At 50.4% G+C, this 24,156-nt stretch overlaps 1 protein-coding gene across 2 annotated transcripts in view; it reads right to left on the bottom strand.

Moving 5' to 3' along the window:
• BPIFB4 (BPI fold containing family B member 4) overlaps nucleotides 1-18,293 on the bottom strand; it is a 30,682-nt gene extending 12,389 nt beyond the window's left edge. The window contains exons 1-11 of one of the 2 annotated variants that reach the window (XM_021921130.2): nucleotides 17,844-18,293; nucleotides 16,170-16,232; nucleotides 15,374-15,893; nucleotides 14,251-14,355; nucleotides 13,082-13,225; nucleotides 10,273-10,336; nucleotides 9,744-9,804; nucleotides 8,510-8,601; nucleotides 6,663-6,863; nucleotides 4,070-4,123; nucleotides 1,462-1,632 (exon numbers count right to left, since the gene is read on the bottom strand). In XM_021921130.2, the coding sequence (XP_021776822.2) occupies nucleotides 1,462-1,632; nucleotides 4,070-4,123; nucleotides 6,663-6,863; nucleotides 8,510-8,601; nucleotides 9,744-9,804; nucleotides 10,273-10,336; nucleotides 13,082-13,225; nucleotides 14,251-14,355; nucleotides 15,374-15,893; nucleotides 16,170-16,232; nucleotides 17,844-17,949 (1,581 nt within the window). In that variant the 5' untranslated portion in view covers nucleotides 17,950-18,293. The remainder of the gene's footprint in view (nucleotides 1-1,461; nucleotides 1,633-4,069; nucleotides 4,124-6,662; nucleotides 6,864-8,509; nucleotides 8,602-9,743; nucleotides 9,805-10,272; nucleotides 10,337-13,081; nucleotides 13,226-14,250; nucleotides 14,356-15,373; nucleotides 15,894-16,169; nucleotides 16,233-17,843) is intronic. The other variant, XM_021921131.2, reaches the window with a different exon arrangement.
• Nucleotides 18,294-24,156: the final 5,863 nt, after the last annotated feature.

Genomic DNA, 24,156 nt, shown 5'->3' with positions numbered 1-24,156 from the left:
TTCCCAGCTAGAGGTGGCTCATTTGGTCTCGAGCTCTGGAGTAGGAGGGACTAGCAGGAAGACAGCAGGTGGGACCAAAGTCCCAAGTGTCTGAGTCTGAAGCCTGAAGCCTTAACCATGGAGGGGGAAATGGCATTTAACACAGCTTAACACATTCCTCTGAGCAGTGTTTACTGAGCATCTACTATGTGCTAGGCCTTAAGCTAGACAGAGTGAGACTCCGCCTCAAAGAAAAAAAAACAAAAAAAGGAAGTAAGGGAGTGACCATGCAGATACCTGATACTTGGGGGAAGAGCATCCCAGGCAGAGGAAACAGCATGTGCAAAAGTCCTGAGGTCAGACAGTGCCTGACATGTTGGAGGAACACGGAGGAGCTCAGAGGTGATGAGGGGATGGTCATGAGGACTTTGTGGGCCATTGCCAGGAGATGGGCTTTTATTTCAGAACTGAAGGAATGCAGAAGAGAAACATGGTTCACTTTTTTTTTTTTTTTTTTTTTTTTGAGATGGAGTCTTGCTCTGTCGTCCAGGCTGGAGCACAGTGGCACAATCTCGGCTCACTGCAGCCTCCGCCTCCTGGGTTCAAGTGATTCTCGTGCTTCAGCCTCCCGAGTAGCTGGGACTACAGGTGTGCGCCACCACATCTGGCTAATTTTTGTATTTTTAGTAGAGACAGAGTTTCACCATGTTGACCAGGCTGGTCTCAAACTCCTGGCCTCAAGTGATCCACCCATCTCAGCCTCTCAAAGAGCTGGGTTTACAGGTGTGAGCCACCGTGCCCAGCCATGGTTCACATTTTAAGAGGATTCCTTTCTATGAAATAATTGTGAAAATTATTGTATTTGTATCTGTCCCCTGCTAGGTACCAGGGACAAGAGAGCAGGCACCACATGTCTCGTTTCCCCTTTCCCCAGTGTCAAGTAGAAAGCATAACACATAGTAGGTGCTCAATAAATATTGCCGAATGAATGACCAAGACTGGTTTGGCCACACACTGGGGTATATATAACCTGTGAGAATAATATCAGCTAACACTTTGGCAGCCTTTCAGGTATGTCAGGCACTGCTCTGAGCATCTTACTTAGATGCCCCTACTGCCATCCCCCTGTGACAGAGGAGAAAATCAGTCTTAATTTCATTCAATCATCACGACAACCCCATGTGGTATTTTTTCTCCATGTTGCAAATGAGAAAACTGGGGCTCAGAGGGAAATGCCAAGGAAATTGTGCAAGGCTGGCAAGAGAGTTAAGATTCTAGTCCAGAGACAGAGAGTGACGCCCAAAGTCACGTAGCTGGAAGTGGTAAAGGCTAGATTTGGGTTAGCGCCTCTGGCCCCAAAGTTGGGCCCATAGTCATAAAGGTGGAAATAGAGGGGATTTGAAGGGGCCTTTGGGCTCCAGGAGACCACGTGGTCCTGTCTTGAGGCCCAGCTTGGGGCCACCAGTACCTCCAGACACTCACCACGTCAATGAGGCAGATGGTAGTCTCCACGTCGTTGGGCAGGGAGACCATGACCTCGGCAGTGGCCAACACCTTCACCAGTGCCTTGTCCTTCTGCAGCGTCACAGATGGTGGGTTCGGCACCTGGATCCTGATGATAAGTGGGCAGGACTCGGGGTACTGCTGGAACACCTGTGGGCAGGCACCAGGCCAGGTGGGGGGGGGGGGGCCTTAGCATAGGAGGTACCCAGGGAGTTATCAGCCAACCTCTAAACACAGAGCACCAGGGTCACATGCTGCTTGGGTTCAACGAACAAACCACAGGCAAAGCCACTGACCCACTGTGAGAACTGGGCAAGGGGCTGCCCTCTCTGAGCCTTGCACACGGGGTCACTATGAGAAATAACTGTGATCATGCCGGCAAAATTCAGGCTCAATGCCTCACACCTGGGAATGCTCCAAACTTGGTACTGAGTGAAATGGGGTCTCCCAGGGATGCCGGCCAGGTGCTGAACGGACATTCTTAATTTCATTCAATCATTACAACTACCCATGGGGTAATTTTTTTCCTTCACATTACAGATGAGAAAATGGGGCCTCCGAGGGGAATGCCAAGGAAATTGTCCAAGGCCAGGAGGAAAGTGAAGATTTCAGTGCACGTCTGTGGGCTGGGAGCCCAGGCCCTCCCACTGCCTCTGAACACTGTTCCTGAAATGAGAAGTCCACGCCTGGGAAATCCCACAGGCAGGTCCCAGGCAAGCCACTGGCTGCCCCTGGGCCTAGATTGCTGGAGGGACTTGAGCTTGTTTGCTGCAGATTGATTCCCTGAAAACTAATTTACTAAAGGGACAATTCACAAAATGGCAGTTTGCCACATTTGCCAAATAATTGACTTACCAAAATACATACTTTAAGGAATACACTTCTTAACTATGTTAACTGACCATAGAGAAATGGGCAAAACCACAATATTGCTTTCAAAGAAATAGAAAGAAGTCCCCTCCCCTGGTGACTCTGTGCAGCCCGGGTCTCCAGGACACATTGCTGTGTCCAGCCTGAATTCCCCCTGCTGCAGGCCCAGCGCCACTGAGGACTGAGTCCCTCTTCTACCCCAGCTCTGCTACCGCCTCATCATGTGACCCCTCTGAGCCTCTGTTTCCCCATCTGTAAATGCTGTGCTCCTCCTCTCTGGTCCTGTGGAGAGAGGGAACAATTAGAACCAAATGAAAAAGTATATTCTGACTGGGCGCTGTGGCTCATGCCTGTACTCCCAGCACTTTGGGAGGCTGAGGTGGGCAGATCACTTGAGGTCAGGAGTTCGAGACCAGCCTGGCCAACATGGCGAAACCCCGTCTCTACTCAAAATGCAAAATTAGCCAGGCGTGGTGGTGAGCACCTGTAATCCCAGCTACTCAGGAGGCTGAGGTAGGAGAATTGCTTGAACCCAGGAGGCGGAGTTTGCAGAAAGCCGAGATTGTGCCACTGCATTCCAGCCTGGGCAACACAGCAAGACTCTGTCTCAAAAAAAGAAAAAGTATACTCTAAAAAAACAATTTCATAAGCTGTAAAGTGCAGTGCACATAGGAAGTGACCCAGTAAATAAAAGGTCCAGTCGATTGAGGGGTCCACCTGCTAGCTGGAGCTGCCACTGTTACCACCTTAGAGAATGATGCGTCTGGTGTTCAATTTGCAGCCACATGAGGGCAATAGTGACCATGTGTTGAGTTTGATCTTCCCCTCGAGCCTCTGAATTCCACCCAGGACTAAACAGGGCAGGCAGAAAAGAGGTGAAAAACGTCTAAAAAGGCTATAGATTGCAGCTGTCCTTCACACCTGCATAACCCTTACTAGGTACAGAGCACTTTGCTCCCAGGTGCAAGGTAATAGGCCAGAACCAGACATGGGACCAGAACTGTGTATGGTCACTGATTAGACCAAAGCACTCTTGCTCTTTTTTTAAAAAGAAATAATTTGTAATTATTAACAACAGTAATAATAGTTCACATTGATCAAATGCCTGCTCCTTGCCTTGGTGCAGACTCCAGGTCCACAGCCACCCTCTGAAGTGAACATGGTTACCCCGTTTTTCCAGATGAGAAAACTGAGGCTCAGAGAGAGGAATTGTGTGCCTAAGGTCATATGACTGGGATGTGCTGACTCATGTCTGCCTGTTCCAAAGGGCTGGCTCTTCCCTCTAAGCTACTGTGCACCTGAGTGTGCCTGGCCCGTGTTGACACCTTTATATGCATCATCTCATTTACCTTCCTGTGATAACCTATGGAATAGGTATCAGCAGCCTTTTTTGACAGATGAGGAAGCTAAGGCTCAGAGATGTTAAGACTCTTCCCCAAAGTCACACAGCAAGGGAAGTGGCCAGGCTAGGATTAGGCCTATGCAGGCTGGCCCACCCACAGAATTCAGGGTCTTTCCACCTCAACCTTCTGTGTCCCCCTCCCCACCCATGGGATTCTAGCCTGCAAGCCCTTGTCACTGTCACTGCACTCCCAAGCAGGGGTTGTGGGGAGAGCACCCCACTCCAGCACTGAGCATCTTCCCTTCCAATCCAGTTTCTCAAACAACAAGATAGAGAATGAGGCTGAAGGCAATGGGAACTGCCCACCTTACATACCTTGGGGATCAGGGCTCCCAGTGTGGTTGTGGTAAGTGGAGGAAGCTCTTCAAACTACAGGACAAGAAGAAGGGCCATGTGACTCCTGGAGGCTATTAATTGCTAATTAATAGCCTAATGGAGACAGAAATCGCTAATACAGTGATTAAACTCCTACTTGCTTTACGACACTCAGCAGGGCATCTTCTCTCCCTTAAAGACCCTTGGGGAGGTCCTGCCTATCCAGCCATCATTGCCATACATAGATCATGGTAGCTGGTTTGTGATTAAGTGGCCAGGGCTGACTTAAGCTAACCAAGGAGTGTCTCAAAGAACAGCAGGCAAAACCTGAATATTTCTCCTCTAAAAATGTTATTATTGGCCGAGAATGGTGGCTTATGCCTGTAATCTCAGCACTTTGGGAGGCCGAGGCGGGTGGATCACTTGAGGTCAGGAGTTCAAGACCAGCCTGGCCAACATGGTGAAAACCCCACCTCTACTAAAAATACAAAAGTTAGCTGGGCGTGATGGCACATGCCTGTAATCCCAGCTACTCGGGAGGCTGAGGCAGGAGAATTGCTTGAACCCAGGAGATGGATATTGCAGTGAGCCGACATTGCGACACTGCACTACAGCCTGGGTGACACAGCAAGCCTCTGTCTCAAAATAAAAAATATTATTCCTTATTAAAACAAGGAGAGCAGCATCAAGTCCATTTGCATAACTCAGTGTCCACTGAATTCATGACCTCTGCCACATCCTTGAACCACCCGTACTATTATTTACTTAGCATCTTCTTTAAATTGGCTTACTTCTTAAGACCTCAAATACTCAAAATGGAAAGCCAGTACACTTGACACAAAGAGAGGGCCACTGTAAAACCAAATACAATAAAAACAAAAGAATGCCATTACCTTCTGCATGGATATCATTGTCTGTGGAGAGCTTTGGGCATGAGCTCTGTTCTCTCTTAGTTAAAAAGGGGACAATGACAAGTGCAAGAGAGAGCTAACTATATATGGACACCAAGTGGAGACTTTTTTCTTAATGGAAGCAAATGTTGGCATCATTTGTATGATGGTTTTGTGGAGAATGTCTTCTTCTTAGGAGATACACAGTGAAGTTTATGGAATGAAATGTCATGATGTCTCCGAAAACTCAAATTGCTCAACAACAGATAGGATAGATGGGTAGACAGACAGACAGGCAGACAGAGAGAAAGACAGACAGATAGATTGATAATGGGTGAGGGGTGGATGGATATATAAATGGATGGATGGATTGGTGGATGGATGGATGGATAGATGAATGGATGGAGGAAATTGAATAAATGGGTGGATAGATGGGCAGATGGTTGGGTGGATGGATAGATAAATGGATAGAGGTGGATAGATTGGTGGATGGATGGGTGGTGGTGGATATGGATGGATGGATGGTGGATGATGGTTTGGATGATGGGCCGATGGCGGGACGGGCGGCGGATGATGGATTGTGCGGATGGACGGGATAGACACGGGCCTGGATGGATGATGGGCGATTGGACGAGCAGACGGGATGGACGAGCTGACGATAAACGGTGGCCAGTGAGCGGATGCGGATGACGGACAGACGGACGCGCTTGGATGACAGACGACGGGCTGGATGAGCAGACGGATGGATGAGCCGGGATGAGCAAACGGCGGGTGCGTGAACGGATAGGCGGATGATGGACAGGATGGATGATTGATGGATGGATTAATACTGGATATAGATGGATGGATGAGTTGATGAGTAAATGGGTGGGTGGATGATGGATAGGTGGATGGATGGATAGATGGATGGTTGATGGATGGATGGGTGGGTTGATGAGTGGATGGATGAATGGATTGATGGTGGATGGGTTGGTGAGTGAGTGGATAGGTGGATGGATGGATGGATAAACAGATTGATGGATAGATGGATGAACGGTGGATGGAATGGTGGTGGTTGGTGGATGGATGGTGGATGGAGGGATTGGTGGATATGTAGATGGATATGTACCGTGCCGCGTTGCTGATGGACAAATGCGATGGTGCACTACAGCATGCTGACACATAGGTATATAGGCTAACTGTGGGCAAAAAATTTTAACTAATGGATCTAAGTGAAGGATATATGTCCATCAGTTGTAGCATTTTGCAACTTTTCTGAAGGCTTGAAAGTCTTTGAAAGAAAAGGTTTGGAAAGAAAATGACTCTGGGGCATGCCTAAGGGTGGTATTTTGTTATGTATCATTTCATTACTTATGTATTAGTGTTTACCAAATGAAAACATTCTAAACATTTATATTGAGGTACACATATGTGAATATATGTTATGCTTTTAAAAAACAATTGAAATAAAATTAAATAAAATTGAATAGGGAGCAACTTTCTCATCGTGAGATTTGGTCTGTGGACCACCTGAAATCCTCCCAAGCCCCACACTTTGGCCAGCGCTGACATAACGGATGCACACCCACGAGCTGGAGGTGAGCCAAGGGGTGGACCATCTACAGTTCTCACTTCACAGCAAATTCCCCAAGTGTGGGGACTGAGAAGGGTCACTGGCAGCTGTGTGCTGCCCCCCACCTCCCCCCGGCGGGGCTGTGACTCACCATGCCATTGGTGACGTCCAGGTCTAGAGCGCGTTGCTTCTGCAGCAGAGTCAGCACTGAGCCCAGGAAGTCGGCAGACATGGCCAGTTGGGACTTGGTGTTGTCACCCATGGGAGGCAGCTCTGGCATCGGTTTGGGAGACACAGCTGGCCGCCCCAGTGGGTAGTCGATGAGCCCTCCTCCAGCTTCCCCAACCAGCGTCTGGGGGAGAGGAGAAGAAAGGGGTCATGCGGAGGGAGAAGATGGAAAGAAGGGAACTGAAGGCTGGAGTGAGGCCCTGAATCTGCCTCCAGGCAGCCATTTTTGGTTAAACCCACTGAGTCTGAGTGGCTCTTTGATGTATGGTCCCAACTTTCCTCCAGTTTATGATGCAATGGAACATTTTGCAGTTCCTGTTTCATGGTCACTTACAATTACAGCCACAGTATGACAGATCCTCTCCAAACTCAGCCCTGCAGTGATGAACTAGCATGTGTATGCATCTGCACAATGTATGTCTACCCTCCAAAGACCAGACTCCTCTTCACAGCCTATAAAGTGCTGGGTGATCCGCTCCATGAGACCTCTCCAGCCTCCAAGCCACTCTGCCTCTCACCTTCCCCCTGTATAGCCACCAGGGCCTTGTCAGTCTCCCCGCAGCACCACCACCCCCACCGTGGGGCCTTCCCACAGGATATTCCCTTCCCCACATTCTTCTCTTGTTAAGTTCCACTCATTTGGCAGCTCTCAGTTGAAATGTCACCTCCTCCAGGAAGCCCTCCTTGACCTCCCTGGGTGGATCATATATTCCCTGCTTTAAGCTCTGATAGCCTCAGATCCTTGATCACCGTGCTCATGATTTAGAACTGTATATTTGTTTGAGTGATTTTTTTTTACGGTCTGTCCTCTCCAAAACATTCTAATCTCCATCAGGGCAGATACTTTGTCTTGTTCATCACTGTACCTCCAGCACTCAGCCCAGAGGCTGGCATACAATGGGTGACCAATGAATCTCTCTTGAACGGATGTATGTTTTTGAATATATTAGGTGTGCATGCACAGGGGCTGGAAATATATATGCATGCACAGGTGCGCCTATATACACGGGGGCACGGATGTGCACCTGCATCTCTGTATCTGCTGGAGCAAGTATGGAGGCGTCTGTGTTCGTGAAGCCTAGGGAAAGTATATATGTGTGTGTGCCCCATACAAAATTAGGGGCCGGATGCAGGCCAGTGCTGGAGAAGCCAGCTCATACCAGCTCACAAGGTCAGATTTCACACATCTCTTCCCAACTCTGCATTCACTGACATCACGTTGGTAACTTGAAGCTGTCCATGGTGGGAGTTTTGATACCATGGAAACTGGCCAATGCTACAAATCAGGACTTTTTAATAAAATCATGGAGAGCTGATGGTTGAATGCTTACTAGCATACCTCTGTCCACATTTATTCCTCCAGCACACCCAATCCCACAGCAGCAGCTCTTTTAGCACCTAGTAGTTTGATTACCTGGGTTCAGATCTCAGGTCCACATTTATTAGCTGTGTGACCTTGGGCAAGTGATTTAACCTCTCTGTGCCTCAGTTTCCTCAATAAGATGTGCCTCCCTCATATGGTTGCTGTGAGGATAGGCTGAGTTAATCGACACAAAGCATGCAGAACGAGCCTGGCACACAGTAAGCATTTGGAATGCTGGCTATGATTATGTTTTCTAACACAGCTCCGAGAAGGCCTTCTTCTAATCAGAAAGGGTCCTGTCACGTGTTGCTTCCCAGGCATTCACAGAAGCCCTGGGAGGTCCTCGCTGATACTCCTGCCTTTGGGAGGAGGGCCACCACACCTTGCCCTGAACCCCAGACACTCACGTTGAGGTCCAGCTCCAGGAATTCCCCGGTCACAAGCGGGAGGCTGGAGAAGGTGTATTGGACGCTTCCCAATATCCCCAGAGGAATCAGAGCTGCAGGCAAAGAAGAGGGTCACGGGGAGGTCCCCTCACCATCCAGATGCCTTCCCTCTTTGTATACTGGGGCTGGGGGTGGACAAGTTAGGCCCAGGCTCCAGCTCCAGACACCATGAAAAGAGCAACAGTTCTGGGTTTAAATCCCAGCTCTGCCTCTTCCTTGCTGTGTGAACCCAAGCAAGTCATTGCACTTCTTTGAACCTCAGTTGCCTCTTCTGTAAAATGGGTTTACTGTAACCTCTGGGACTATGTTGGCAGGGGGAGGGGGTGCAATGATATCCTGGATGTTGATAAGCTTTGTAAACTCTGAAGTGCTGTGCACCAGGGAAGGAATTTAGGGTTCCACAATGCAGTGCTTAGTTGAATCTGTCATTTCCTTGACTGTGTAATGAACAGTTCCAGCTTCTGGGCTCTTCCCTCCTCATCTCTGGCCACAAAGGGAAGGAGATTTTCCTGTCTTGGAAAGCCATTCTCAGACTGCCTAGTGTCCCAGAGAAACGGGAGCACTATCAGAGAGGGCTGCCCTGTGTGGCTGTGGAGGCTGTGCACTGCACAACTCGAGGCACTGCTGTTCCACTGTAATCCATGTGAAAGGAGGTCCCTGGAACAGTGGACTGCACAAGTGGCACAGCCACACAGGGCGGGCTTGCTTTCAGGAATGTTCACTCAGAAATCTAGGGTCTGAGATGGTGGTGGAGCCTGGTTCTGAGGCCCTGGTCAGTCTCCACAGTGTGTCTCCTGCTAGTCACTCTCCAACCCCTCTGTGAACTGAGAGATTTGAGAGATGAGAAAAGTGGGAAGAGTCTCTCCAAGTTCACACAGCGGCCGGGGCAGAGCTGGGGCTCAAACCCAGCTTCCTGACTCCCAAGACAGAGCCATTACCTCCCAGACCCCGGCGGAAGCTCCTCTCTCTGGTACTCAGGGGGGTGTTTGGGAGCAAGAGTGAAAGCCAGGTGGCACCTCTCTTGTGGCATTAGCCACATGTCACTTCCAGGGCCTAACTAAGGGCAGGTCTGTGGCTCCCACCATGTTGAGCCCTCCTCCCAGAAAGGACCTGGTCCTTAGTGCCTTCCCCAGGGCTGCACCCAGAGCAGGCACTTGTAGATGTTGGCCAGTGAAGCAAAGCAGGAAGGACTTACAATCCACAAGGCCCAGCTGGTCGTTGACAAGACCCAGTACCACGTCCACGATGGGGCAGAGCTGCAGGGGAGAAACGGCACAAAGCCTTGGTGATGTTGCAGGGAGTCAGAGCAAGGGAGTCGGGGACGCAAGAGTAACGATAGCTAAAATTTACTGACTGCTTGCTCTGTGCCAGGCACTGTACTCGCCACAGCCCTGTGGGGAAGGCTGTCTCTAATTCCCACTTACGGATGGGAAAATTGAGGTTCAGAAAGGTGACGCAACGTGTCACCCGGTTAGGAAGTGCCCAAGCCGGGATTCAAACCTGGAACTATGCAATTCTCAAGCTCCCTCTCCTTACCCCTTCACTAATCTGTCCCTTCGTATTCCTCAGGGTCCTTCCCAGACCCTCCAAAAATATGCCCCAGGCCCTGGCTCTCTCTGTCCCTCTGGGTTACCTGCAGGCCGCCAGGAATGGAGGCTGGACTATGGCCCCTTGGTCTGGGGGAAGCCTGTGCCCCTTGCTCCCATCCTGGGACAGCTTCTTACCAAGTCAGGGAGGACGCCGGCCAGGACTCGGTTCACTAAATTGTCCACGAGGTTGGGGAGAAGCCTAAGGAGACGGGAGCGGGAGGAGGTCAAGGCTCGCAGCCATGCAGGCCTCGCCAAGGCTGTCTACCCTGCGGGTCACTAGTCCAGGCTCTGAACAGTGAGAAACTCGGAGTGCTGGAAAATTGTTCAGAAAGCTGGGAGGACAGAGTACATTCACCTTGGACTGACTAGACAGGCCACCCAGGCAAATTGTTGGACTTTTCATGAATTCATTCGATCAATGAAGTTTCTGGAGCTTTACAATGGGTCAGACCCAGGTTGTAATGTTGCTGATTTTCAACTGCAAAAGTCAGTCCCACCTGCTGATCTGATCTTCAAATTTGCTGCAACCCTATATTGTCCTCGCCAAGCGAAAATGAATGTGTTTATTTATGTAAGCATCTAACTCAGTATCTAGTACATAGTAGGTGCTCAATAAATGTTTATGGAAGGAGGGAAGGAGAAATACTGGCCAATAAAATGCGCTCATGTGGTCCACAAGAGAGGATGGATAGTTAGTGCTAAAACAATTGGGAGAGGTGATCCATTTTACAGACAAGGAGGCCGAGGTCCACAGAAGTAACCCATGCTGCTCTTCTTTTATTTTGAGACAGTCTCAGTTTGTTGCCCAGGCTGGAGTGTAGTGGTAGGATCTCCACTCACTGCAGCCTTGAACTCCTGGGCTCAAGAAATCCTCCTGCCTCAGCCTCCTGAGTATCTGGGACTACAGGTGCACACAACTGCACCCAGCTCTTAACTAACCCTCCCAACCTGTTAGTTAAGGAGGAAAATAGAGGATAGACAAGACATATAGATGGACAGACAGATTTTTGGTCTAAGAATTTGTTTCCAGGGACCTGCAGTGATAAGGAGATGAAGGAAGCATGACCATCCTACACCAAAGTGTCCCTGACAGCTGAACCTCTTGAGAACTGCTTTCCGTCTCTCGCCTCCGAACACTGCCTGGGTCCCCCCTTCTGAGGTTGTGGCTGATTGTTCAGCCCTGCGCCAATTCAGCAAAGCAAAGAATTTCTTGAGATAAAGCCCTAATTAGAATGTTTCTTCCAAAGCTAACTATGCATTTCTCCCTTTTAAGTGGATTCACCTTGAGGGGCTTATCCTGGTTCCACCTCTCCTTAGATGATAAGGGCCTTAAGAATATATATGTGTGTGTATGCATGCGTGCTTTCGTGTGTGTGTGTGTGTGTGTCTGTGTGTGTGTGTTGAGGGGATAGTTGGACTTTGCTTTATGTACATTCAGGGCACAAACTCTTCCTCTTCTGGGAAATTATCCAACGGGTTCATCAACCCTCCTGCGAAATAACATATGTAAAAGGTTAATCATTGTGACCTTACTTGTCAGGGCACAAGATTAGGCAAATTATATCCAACAATAGAGGACCGGCCAAATAAGTGATGGCGCATCCAGGCAATGGAATATTACGCAGCTGTAAAAAGTTAAACAAGGAAGCTCTCAATGTTTGGATGCAGGAAATTCTCCCAATAGGGTAAATGAAAAAAAGTCAAGTGTAAAACAGTGTTTATAGTATGTGTCCCTTTGCATAAAAGGAGGAGGGGAGATGAGACTCTATGTTCATATTTGTTTCATGTGTACAAAGAAACTGGAAGGAGAGTTGAGAGATGAATAACTGGTGAGCTTGGTGGGAGGTAGGCAGAGGGAGGCGGGATAGGAGGAAGCCCTGTGCTCTGTGCCTTTTTGTCACTTTATGTTTGTGAACCGTGTATTACCAAGTATATACTTCCTAGTGAAAATGCGAATTTAAAAATCTGTGAGGTTTCCATGGGTTTCGCTCACCTTCTCTCCTTGCCTGGGCCCTGGGAACTGATTTTCTTTGCCTTCATTCTCTCTGAAGCAGAAGTAAAGCCTCTGAGAAGCCCACAGGAATCAGAAGGTTTGGGGTTCAAGTTGTACAATGAGTTTGAAGGGCTGGGGGGACTGGGCCAGAAGATGGATAATAATGGAGAGGAAGAAGCAGGGTCGGAGGCCTCCAAGAGAGAAGCCAAAGAAGAGGGCAGGGAGTGAAGAGAAAGAGACTCCGCTCTGAGTGTGTCCTCCTCCAGGACCACCACCTGGGGACAGCATGCTGGCCAGTACACGGACACTTGACACCACTTTCCCAGAGGGTGGAGAGTTGGACATTTTGTAAGGAGCATGTCATAGGAAAAGTCTCATCCCCTCACCAGGGTTGAATTCGGCAGAACCAAGTGGGAAATGCTCCTGCAATCTGGGGCACCAATGCACACACAACCCCTGTTGGACGTATGTTCATCAGCTCTCAAGATGTCCCAGCTGATGCACTGTTTTCCATTCATTATCTCAATTCCCGAAGGAAAAAGAATTACCCCATTTCACAGATGAAGAAACTGGAGCTCAGAGAGGGCAACAGAGCTACCCAAAATCACACAGCAAGGAACCGTGAAACTGAGATGTGAGTCTCGGGCATGCTCCTGACCATTCAGATCGAAGCGTTTTCAAAGCTGGAATGTGTGTCACAATGACATATTTTCCAGGCTGGTCGAAGGCCCCATCCTGGGTTTGGAGGGGCAGCCCATGAATTCCCATCAGGCATGTACTAGGTCAGGAACAGAGGTGACAGTGCAGCCGGCTCAGCATGAGTGCTCACCACCCCACAGCATCATCATCCTGCCCACCCCAGTGCCTGTGGGTAAGTGAATGCAATGTTGTGTGCCAAAGACAGACCACTCCAGCAATCCCCAAGGCACTCCACTGCTGGCTGGCACTCACCCTCGCAGCAGCTTGACTTTGATGCCCCCTAGGAGGGTGTCACATCGCTCAATGACCAGCCGAGGATAACCCGTGCGTTCCATGGTCAACCGGACCTTGGCTGTGATGTTCACTTCCACTGCGATGTCCAGGAAGCCAATGAGACTGGAGGAGGCCAAGGGGCCAGGGAGACCATGAGTCAACCCCCAGCCACCAGGAGCCCTCCCTTGCCCAGGCCTGTCCTTGCTGCTCCTGCTGTCTGTTATGAAACTTGTTCATCTCTAAGGAACCCAAACCAGAAGTCTTCCCTGGTCCCTCAAGTCACATGTGAACAAGTCTATCTCCCCCTCAGCCCATGAGCTTCAAAGCCTGGGAACGGGGCTCAGCACACATTCTGGTTTCCAAGGTGACCCCCAATCGCCTAGCTTGGTGAACACGACCTCATCCCACACGGATAAGTCCACATAGAAGCCCACCCTCTGAGGTCCTCTAGTCAGCACCTCGTGCATGGAAGGCCCTATTCCAGGAGGCATTTTGCTTGCCTTTCCCCACTTACAGCCACGGTCACCTGGAAAAGGGGGTGACCTCATTATCGCATTGCCAGTGAAGACACTGAGGTGACATTGGGGAACTGGCCCAAGGTCACATAGCTTATGGGAGAGTCAGGATTTGAACCCAAGCTATCATCTGACTCCAGCCTCCCAGATTCACTTATTTATTTAGTTATTTTGAGATGGAGTTTCCCTCTTCTTGCCCAGGTTGGAGTGTAATGGCGAGGTCTCGGCTCACTGCAACCTCCGCCTCCTGGGTTCAAGCGATTCTCCTGCCTCAGCCTTCCAAGTAGCTGCAACTACAGGGCACCTGCCACCACGCCGATCCCATTTTTGTATTTTTAGTACAGACGGGGTTTCACCATATTGGCCAGGCTGGTCTCAAACTCCTGAGCTTAGGTGATCTGCCTACCTCAGCTTCCCAAAGTGCTGGGATGACAGGCGTAAGCCACCACGCCTGGCCCAGCCTCCCAGATCTTAACCACTGCGCTAGGCTGTTTTCACAGCTGACAGATGGCCTCTGGTCCAAGTCTGTGGGCATACGCTGGCAAAAGTTTAGGTCTTCCTAGCCTCTGTGTTATGGATACAGAGGCTGTGCCATAGGGTGGTGGGGACCCCTCCAGGGCCAAGGGCACACACCTCTTCCCGTTGATGGCCACACAGGTGTACAAACTCAGGTAGACACCCACGCCGGGCAGGAGCCGCACAGACACTTGAGGGAGGGTCAGCTCCACGATATGCAGCCTGCTCGGGACACAGAGCGGTGGGAAGAACGCCACTCCAACTACCACCCGCTCACCCGAGCACCCTCCCCTACACCCCTTTTCTCTGCTCCCCAACTGTTCCTCCTGACTCTAAAGACGCTAGACACCCGCAGTTCAAGGACAGAATGTGGAAAACAGAAAAATTAAGGCAAAAATGCCACGACCCGTAATCCCAATGCCCAGAGGCCCGCTGTGTGCATTCCATATATTTCCTTTGAATCTTTTCTGCATGTCAAGATGCCACTCCCTCCCTCTGCTCATCCCTGCCCCTCTTGCCTGGTTCCCTCCGATACATGTAAGTTCCTCTTGCTTAATTGCCTCCTATACATTTTTCAGATTTCAACTTAAGGTCCTCTTCCTCCAGGAAGCCTCCCTTGACCTCCCTAGGTAGGTGAGCTGCCCTGTTATAGAGATTCTTATTTCTCCATGAACTTCTTGCCACTGTCGAAACTGTATGTTTATTTTTAGGCTTCTTATCAATGCCCACGTACCCCATCAGCCTGCAAGCTCCATAGAGACAGGGAATGTGTCTTTTCTTGGCTTACCATTGGGTCACGTCCCCAGTGCCAACACAGTACCCTGCACATAGTAGGAGCTCTGAATAGTTGTTAAATTAAATATTGACTATGAGGAGCAGGCTGAGCATAACAGAACTTATGATATATATGTATAGTTTTAAAATCTTCTGGGTCTTTTCCACTACACTGTATTACTATGACCATTCTATAGATGAGGAAACTGAGACTCAGAGAGATGATACCAATGGCCCAAAGTGACACACAAACATGAAAAGTTGAACTGGGTCAAACTTAGGACTGTTTCATGCCAAGACCCAAACCATGCAACTTGGGGCTCTTAAGACGTCCAATCCTGAGGCCAAGCCCTGAAGCGTGTGGGGCTCTGAAGACCTTCCCTCCCACAACTCCAGCTTCAGGGAGTGATCATCCCCGTTTGGAGGTGCACGGGGGCTTTCTGGAGAGAACCTGTCCCCTCCTTACCCTGTGATGCCTTGCACGGTGCTGAGGATGCCACCCTCGCCGAGCACGCCCAGGACACCCCCTCCTCCAAGAAGTCCTCCGTCACCAAGGAGACCGCCTCCACCGAGCAGGCCACCTTGGCCTACCAGGATGCCATCGGCTGCCAGCATGCCTCCAGTGCCCAGCAAACCACCTGGGCCCAGCGCCCCAGTGGCGACTCCAGGTGGGATTTCTCCAGGCCGCAGCTCTCGCCGGTGAAGCCTGCCCACAGGTGCCGCCCGCTCAGCTGACCTGTATCGCCTGAGGCCCCTGTGGCTGCCATATGCATTCTCGGCACTGCGATAGCCGCTGTTTCGGAGGTCCCTGATGCTTTCGTCGGTCTCAGGGATCTCACCATATCGGTATTGGCCCCCCAGCTGAGCAGTGTTGTCTTTGGCCTCAATGTGACCATACGCGTAATAACCACCAAGCTGTTTGCCGTTGGTATATACTGGGGGGGGTCCTCGGACAGGGAAGTCATTGTAGGGAATACCACCAACACCTCGGGGTAATTCAGTGCGTCTGTAGTCATTGTAATGGTGTTGGCCACCACCCAGAAGACCGCCACCACTGCCACCCAACAGCCCCCCAGTACTGCCACCCAGCAACCCCCCACCACTGCCACCCAGCAGCCCTCCACCACTGCTGCCACTGCCACCCCCTCCACCCCCACCACCAAGCAGGCCCCCCAGGAGACCACCTCCCCCACCACCTCCACTTCCGCTTCCACCAAGCAGACCGCCCAGGAAAGGCCCACCACCATCACCACGGGCTTTACCCAAGGGCACCTCTCTCAGGGCTGAGTGGAGACTATTGCTTCGCTGCAGGGTGCCCGAAATAGCTGCAGAGAGGCAAGGGCATCAGTCCAGGGTTCCTCCCTTCTTTCCACCTCCAGCCCCCAGGCAGCACCTCGCAGTGTTGCTCAGTTCCCTGGGCCTCACTTTTCCCACCAGCGAAGTGCAGAGGCTGAACAGGAGGACCTCTCCAGGCTGATCTAGCCCTAGCATCCTGGCCAGCTCATTTTCTGCTGGGTTTTGTCTGGTCTCACTTTAACTAGATTTGGACATCAGCCAGCCAGCCCTTCATGGATTTTCTTCATCGCCCTCCCTTCTAAGTGCTCTGCTCTTTACAGCTTTAAAAAATCAACTTCATGCCTGGACGCCGGGTGGCTCAAGCCTGTAATCCCAGCACTTTGGGGAGGCCGAGACTGGTGGATCACGAGTCAGAGATCGAGACCATCCTGGCTAACACAGTGAAACCCCTGCCTCCTACTAAAATACAAAACTTGGGCCGGGCGTAGGTGGTGGCCTGTAGTCCCAGCTACTCGGGAGGCTGAGGCAGGAGAATGCATGTGAACCCGGGAGGCGGAGTTGCAGTGAGCTGAGATCCTGCCACTGCACTCCAGCCTGAGGACAGAGCTGAGACTCCGCCTCAAAAAAAAAAAAATCAATCCCCAGGCCAGGCGGCGGCTCACAAATTCTAATCCCAGCACTTTGAGATAGGAGGGGTGGATCATGAGGTCAGGAGTTCGAGACCAGTCTGGCCAAGACAGGAAACCCCATCTCTACTAAAATGTACTCAGGTGTGGTGGCGGGCACCTGTAATCCCAGCTACTCGGGAGGCTGAGGCAGGATAATCACTTGAAGCGGGGAGGCAGAGTTGCAGTGAGCCGAGATCGCACCACTGCACTCCAGCCTGGGCAACAAGAGTGAAACTCTGTATCTCAAAAAAAAAAAAAAAAAAAAAAACCCAACTTTTTTATGTATTATCACAACTGATTCCTGGGAAATAGCCAAGGCCAGAAGTGTCCCCATCTGGTGGATTGAAATATTGAGGCCTGTTAGGCACTCAGAGATCACTTAGATAGGAAACAATCTCATTTTTTTATGCTCGTGATAGCCTGGGATGAGTGTTGAGGGAGAAAGTATGAAAGTGTGTCCTCACATACCAGATGACAAAAGCAAGCTCCTAAGAATTGGAAGCAGGAATAATCATAGCTCCCACTTTTGAGGGACTTCTAAGTCCCAGGAGCTGTCCTAAGTTTTCAAAAGGTCATTTCATTTCATTCTCATATCAGCTCTCTGAGATGGAGACCATAATTACACCTATTTTACAGATGAAGAAACTGAGGCTCAGGGAACTCAAGTTACGATCTTAAAGTCATACAGTCAGGATTTGAACCCCACAAAGACTGATCTAGGGCCCTTAATCACTGTTCTCTGTTGCCTCTAAAGAATAAGCATAAAGTCACCAGCATGGTGCTTGGCACATAGTAGGTGCTCAGGAAATGATAGCCAAAAGAAAAAGGGGAAACTAAGGCCCAGAGAGTAGAATTCACCCAGCCACCCGATGTGGACTCTGCCAGGAGGAGGAGGTCCCTGGGTATTTCAGAGTTGGCAGAGCTGCCCTGCTTGCCCTGTGCCAACCCTCACCCCTTCGGGGCTGGACTCACCACTGCTCAGCACATCTTTGGTCACCCTGAGGACTGTGTTTGTCTCTTGGCGGGTGCCACACACAGCTGCCACAGACAGTGTGGCCACACACCACGCCGTCCACATGCTGGCACTGCTTCCCTGCGGAGGAGAAAGTGCAGATGCGGATGTGGCTAGGCGCCACCATCCTGGCTGGCAGGTGGCACTAGGCAGCCCTAGCCAAGAGTTATCTCAGGACCCTGGGACCCAGAGACGGGGGAAGCCAGCCAAAGTCACACAGTAAGGCACGGTCCAGAATTCCAGATACCACCTTTTGAGTTTTTCAGATGGAAATGAATCTTGTGACATAAAGCAGACCCATTAAACACACTGTTTCAGAGAATGGATGTCTAATTAACTCCCAAGGTGGGATTGACAAATTGAGCATCAGGTAGATGGGTAATGGGGATTCCCACAAAAACACCAAACTGGGAGCAGGTAGGCTCTGAGGAACTCTCTCCAGCATTCACTCATTCATTCGTCACTCCATCTATTCCCTCTGTCTACTCATTCTCCCCCTTCTTTTTTGAGACGAGTCTCTGTCACCGCCAGGGCTGGTCGCAGTGGCCAGATCTCAGCTCTCACTGCAAGCCTCCACCTCCCAGGTTTACGCCATTCTTCCGCTCTCAGCCTCCCCGAGTAGCTGGGACTACAGGCCACACCTCGGCCTCAGGGGCTGTTTTCGATTTTTAGTAGAGACGGGTTTCCACCGTGGTCAGCCAGGATGGTCTCGATTCTCCTGACCTCGATCCAATCTGCCTCCCAAAGTGCTGGGATTACAGGCTTGAGCCACCGCGCCCGGCCCTCCCCCTTCTTATTTATTCTTTTATCCATTCATACATTCACCCTACTATCTTTCCATCTATCTATTATCCATCTGTCATGCAAACACCCAGCAAGCCATATATCCATCCATCCAACCAACCATCCATCCAACCACCCGTCCGTCCATCCACCCATCCATTCACTCATCTACTCATTCTCCTCCCTCCATTTATTCATCTGTCCACCCATCCAACCATCCATCCATCTTCCCGTATATCTATCATCCATCTGTCATCTAAACAGCTGGCAAGGCATATATCCTCCCATCCATCCATCCATCCATCCATCCATCCATCCATCCAACCAACTATCCATCCATCCATCCATCCATCCATCCATCCATCCATCCATCCATTCATCTTTCCATCAGTTTATCTACTCATCAACACATTCATCTAGCCGCCCTTCCACCCATCCAGCTCACCGACAAACACTCTTCCCATCTCTTTGGAGGAGTCAGTTCTACACCGTGTGGTTAATATTAACGACTCTGAGTCAGAGATATCTGGGTCCTAATGCTTAGGAAAGAGACTTTACCTTTTTGAACCTCTGCTCCCAAATCACAAACAAGCTGTATCTCATACATAGTAGACACTCAATAAAAAGCAGCTATTGTTACTACTTTGGGACTATTATTTCAGACACCTAAGAAGTGAGTGAGGAATGTTATGAGATTGGTGAGGTGAAACATGCATTTTGGAATGAGCTGCATAGCCTCTGGGAAGTTTCCTTTTGCTCCTTTCATGCCCTCACCCACTTCTCTCACTCCATCAGCGCCAGCTACACACCAACAAGCCTCAGAGAATCAGCACAGGGCACGGCCTCTCATCTGAGCCAAAAAATTGTTGGTTTCAGCCACCTCTGTTTAGGCATCTTCTCCTTTTTTTTCTGTCTTCGTTTCTCTTGGACTTCACAGAGTCCCCAGATTCTTTCCCCACTCCTATCTGCTCCCAGAAGAATATTAGAGGCATTCATTTACACTAGAATATAAAGGACTACTATATGCAAGAATTTTTTTTTTCTGGCTTCCTCACCTCATCCCAACCTCATTTTCTAGAGAGCTGTGTTCAAAAAGGAATCACCCTTTTCAGTTAAAAAGATGGGCACCAATGGAAGGATTTGTGGCGTCAGCAAGCAGCTGAGGAGTCTCCAGGAGGTAGCAAGGACCCTCGGTACCCAATATCCCTGGGAAAGACGAGTGCAGCTCTGCTCACGCATGTAATTGGCATGACCCAGGCCTTTCTGTTGATTCCCAAGAGACTCTCCTGACTAGGCCCATGCTACAGACAAGACACCTGAACTTGGAGAGGGGCCATCGTGGTGGATCTCCAGGCTGGGACTCTCTCCTTATTACCTTCCCAGGCCTCTGCCTCCCCTGCCGGACACTGAGTAGAGAAGGGGCACCTCCTTACCCCCAGGAGGTCCCTGCCGCTGAGTCTTGAGAGGTCCCGTTCCCCAGCCCCTCTGCTTTTGGCTGAGTCTGGTCACAGATCAGTCTTATATAGCAGCCTGAGCCTGAGCCCAGACCCCACAGAGGGAAATACCATGTAATTACAAGAGACCGGAATTCAGATTTGCTCTGCAAATTGGGCATTGAGGCCCAAAACCACAAGGGTTTGTGGTTTGTGACTAGTTCCAAGACCTGCACTCAGCCCCAGATGGTGTCACATGAGCTGGGTTTTATCAACCCTTGGGCTGAACACATTTCCGGAGACCCCAGCTAGGCCTCAAGCTTGGGGAACTGGAAGCACCCCCAGATGCATCTAGTTTCTAACTCTAAGGCAGGCACTAGCCATTCCAGATGATCTGGGTAGACAGGAGGTGCCCAGGCTGGACTCAGCATCAGGATGACCCAGGTCCAAACCCTGCTCAGCCCCCAACTCACCGTAGGACCTTGGACCAGCCACTTCCCTCCTCTGAGCCTCACATTCTTTCCGTCTGGTAAGTGAGTTTAATACCAGCCTCACAGGGCTGATTTTAGGACTAAGGGAGACGAATATGAATCCAACTCCTCAAACTTGGGACTGGTGCACGAATACGCAATTTTTTTTTATCAGAAAAACATTCCTCACTCATTTCTTAGGGGTCTGAAATAATAGTCCCAAAGTAATAACAATAGCTACTGTTTATTGAGTGTTTACTATGTATGAGATACAAGGTTTTTCCCAACTATTTCCTCATGAAACGTTCACACCTACAGCAAAGTTGAAGGAATTGTACAGCGGACACGCACGGTTGCCACGTTATTCCCACCAACGATACCCACCATTTACATTCTTTTCACATTTGCATCCATCTGTTAGTCCATCTTTTATTTTCTATGCATTTGAAAGTTGCAGACATCAGTATACTACCACTAAACACTTCACCCTGCATGCCATTTGGATTCTTTCTTTATATCTTTAAATACAGTGAAATGCACAAAACTTAAATGTTCATTTGCTGAGTTTTGACCATTTTTTACGGTCATGCAGTCCACACTCCTATCACAATATAGAACATTTCCACCACCCCAGAATGTTCCGTCTGCCTTTTCCCAGTTGCACCTTCCAAAACCTGCTGGGACACAGCCCAGACCACTTCACTTGGCATCCAAGGCCGTTCATACACACATCCCAGTCTTCTCTTCACACAGAGCTGCTCATTCCTTCCATCCCCTCCTCATCACCCCCTGGCTTCCCTGCCTCTGGGCCTTTGCACATGCACTCTCTGCTGTCTACAAAACCCTCTTCAGATTCTAAGGGTCAAAAGGTCAACAGCTGTAGGAAGCTTCCCCCAGTCCCTACACTTCCTCTGGCCCATCCAGAGACCCATGGGGCCCACAGTGAGGTGTTCTTTCTCCAGCGAACCAGCCATGTGCCCGACTCCTAGGCCAGCACAAGCATAGATGCCAGTGTAACAAATGAACAAGTGAATGAATGAATGAACTCATCTCTTGCTCTCCAATGGACTGAGTGCTCCCTGGTTGCTTCCCAACCCACAGCCCCAACCCAGGCCCTACCTCCATGTTTAATCAATGCCACCTCCTCCCTGCGCTAACCCTGCCCGTCTGCTAATTCTGAGAGGCGGGGAAACATTTCTCTCTCCACCAAGGCCTGCTTTCAAGTCAAACTGGGAATAAACATGCTTCGTCCCCGACTCCCCAAGGAGACGCCTCCTCCTTCCTCCCTGGAGGCAGTGGGGGCTCTGAAGCCAGGCGTCTTTGCTATAGGTCCTGCCAAGCTCAGCTGATGTCACCCCTCACTTCTTCTGTGCCGCTGGGCCAACCCCGCCTTGGAACTCAGTTTCCCCATCTGCAGTGCGTGCATTGATGAAAACATTAAGAGCACAGGCTCTGGAGTTGGCTGCTGGGCTTGACTTCTGCTGCCGGTTCTTGCTGTTTCCTTGGTTGTAAGATGGTGATTGGAACCAGCCTGACCTGCAAAGCTCTGGGAACAGGGTCTTGCACACAGCTGGGCTCAGCGAGTGGCATTTGCATCCTTACCATCCTGGGTCCCACATGGCAGCAAGTCTGGAGGGCCATGAGGGCATGAGGAAGTAGCTTCAGCCCAGACCACCTCATTACCTCCTGTGCGGGCTGGAGGGGTTCCTGGAATGGGAAATAGGGACTCCAAGAGTCACACACTCCTGCGTTCCCACACCCACCAACCCTTTCAGCCTCAACAGTCACTCTCCCCGGCCTCCGTTGGGCCACCTGCAAAAAGGGCATAATCACACTTTCCCAGGAGGGTTTTGAGAATTACCTCAGAAATGCGTGGAATGTCCCTGGAGCGTGGAATGTCCCTGGAGCGTGGAATGTCCCTGGAGCGTGGAATGTCCCTGGAGCCTCGGATTTCCGTAAACAGCAGCCCCCTTTAGTTTCCCTTGATGAAAGCAAACACTGAGTAGGGGTAAGTTTTGCCCGGCCTGCTAGGAGCATAAACTTGTGACAATGACTTTCCTTCTCTGTGCCTCGGTCTGCACCCCTGTAAAATGGGGAAACTAGAAAGGACATTTCAAAATGATGCTACTCATCTGAGTAACTCAGCTCCTGGGTCTTCCCTATTTAAAGTCTTTGTGGTTCCCCATTGCCTGGCACTTAGTGTGATAAAAATGCTTGTGATACAAATATATTACCGTTTTAAATGGAATACAATGCAAAGAGGGCAACTGTTCCTTTCCCCACTCGTAAGAGGGCAGAAGCAATGCACACTATAGACTGTAGAGTGCGGTGCACACATGAATGTGGTGCCAGTCACCCAAGGCTCTGTGCCATTCTCAGTCCTTAGGCCAACCTGTCCCCTGGGTCCTTCCTGGCCGCCTTGAGAGGATTAGGGCAGCCCTGGCGCCGGGGATATCACTTGGGCTTAGCTTCCAAAAGGCACCTTTGTCTGGAGCAGGAAGGACATAGTGGGGGACGGCTGGAAGGACACCCAGATTCCCTGGGAAGTGACTCACCCCCAAGGTACACAGGGGCGGGAGAGTCACACTGGGCTGCTGAGATTAGAAAACAGATCCAGACCCACCACCAACCCTCCACTCAGCCTCTGCCCCCCTGCCAAGAACTCTCAGCCCTCCAGGGCTGCAAGGGGCTTCCTTCAGTCTTGCTTGATTCCTCACCATAAGGGCGGAGTTCAGAGATTGGGGTCCAGAGGCAGGGGTGGGTACTAGGTTCAAACCTTGACCTTGTCATTACCTAGCTGTGGGGCCTTGCGCATATCACTTAACTTCTCTATGTCTCAGTTTCCTCAACTGTATAATGAAGGTGAAGACAGTTCCTAGAAAGCAGGGCTGATTCAAGAAGCTGATGACATGACGTACCTAAAGCACTTAGAACAGCGTCTGGCACTTAGTAAGCGTGCAATAAATACAGCAAGAACTTTCCAGCATAGCAGTGAAAGCGCAGACTTTGGAATTCGAGTCAGAGGGGTCTGGTTCAAATCCTGCTTCTGCCACTTAGAAGCCGGCTGATTCCATTTCTCTGAGCTTCAGTTTCCTTGTATGTAGAACAGGGTGATAATACCCACCCATCCCGGGGGCTGTGAAGTTCAGTGCACTAAGGAATGTTAAGCATCCAACCTAGTGACCAGCACACAGTAAGTGCTCATCAGAGGTCAACTGCTCTCACGTCTGCTCTCTGCAGCTGCAGGACTCACCATGATGAAGCAGACACTGTCCCTGACCTTGAGGAGCTCTTGGGCAAGTGGCAGAGTGAGACTGAGGCAGCGCCCAGTGTGGCCCATACAGTACCGGGCCCTGCCGCCACATGGGGAGGCGCTGTCCTGTGTATGAAGGATGGCACGGGTTTGCCAGGTACGTTTGGAGGAGAGAGAATGTTCCAGGAAGAGGGAAGAGCCGTGCAAAGGCCTGGCTGCACCTTGTTACTTGTTTTCCAGGTGCCAGGCACTCTTCTCAGAGCTTTACAAGGATTGTCTGGTTTCATCCCCAGATGACCCATGAGTGAGTACTATAACAGTCCCACTTCGCAGA

Source organism: Papio anubis, chromosome 16 (genome assembly GCF_008728515.1).
Source record: "Papio anubis isolate 15944 chromosome 16, Panubis1.0, whole genome shotgun sequence".
Taxonomy (NCBI): domain Eukaryota; kingdom Metazoa; phylum Chordata; class Mammalia; order Primates; family Cercopithecidae; genus Papio; species Papio anubis.
This window is presented reverse-complemented; position numbering and strand designations above follow the sequence as displayed.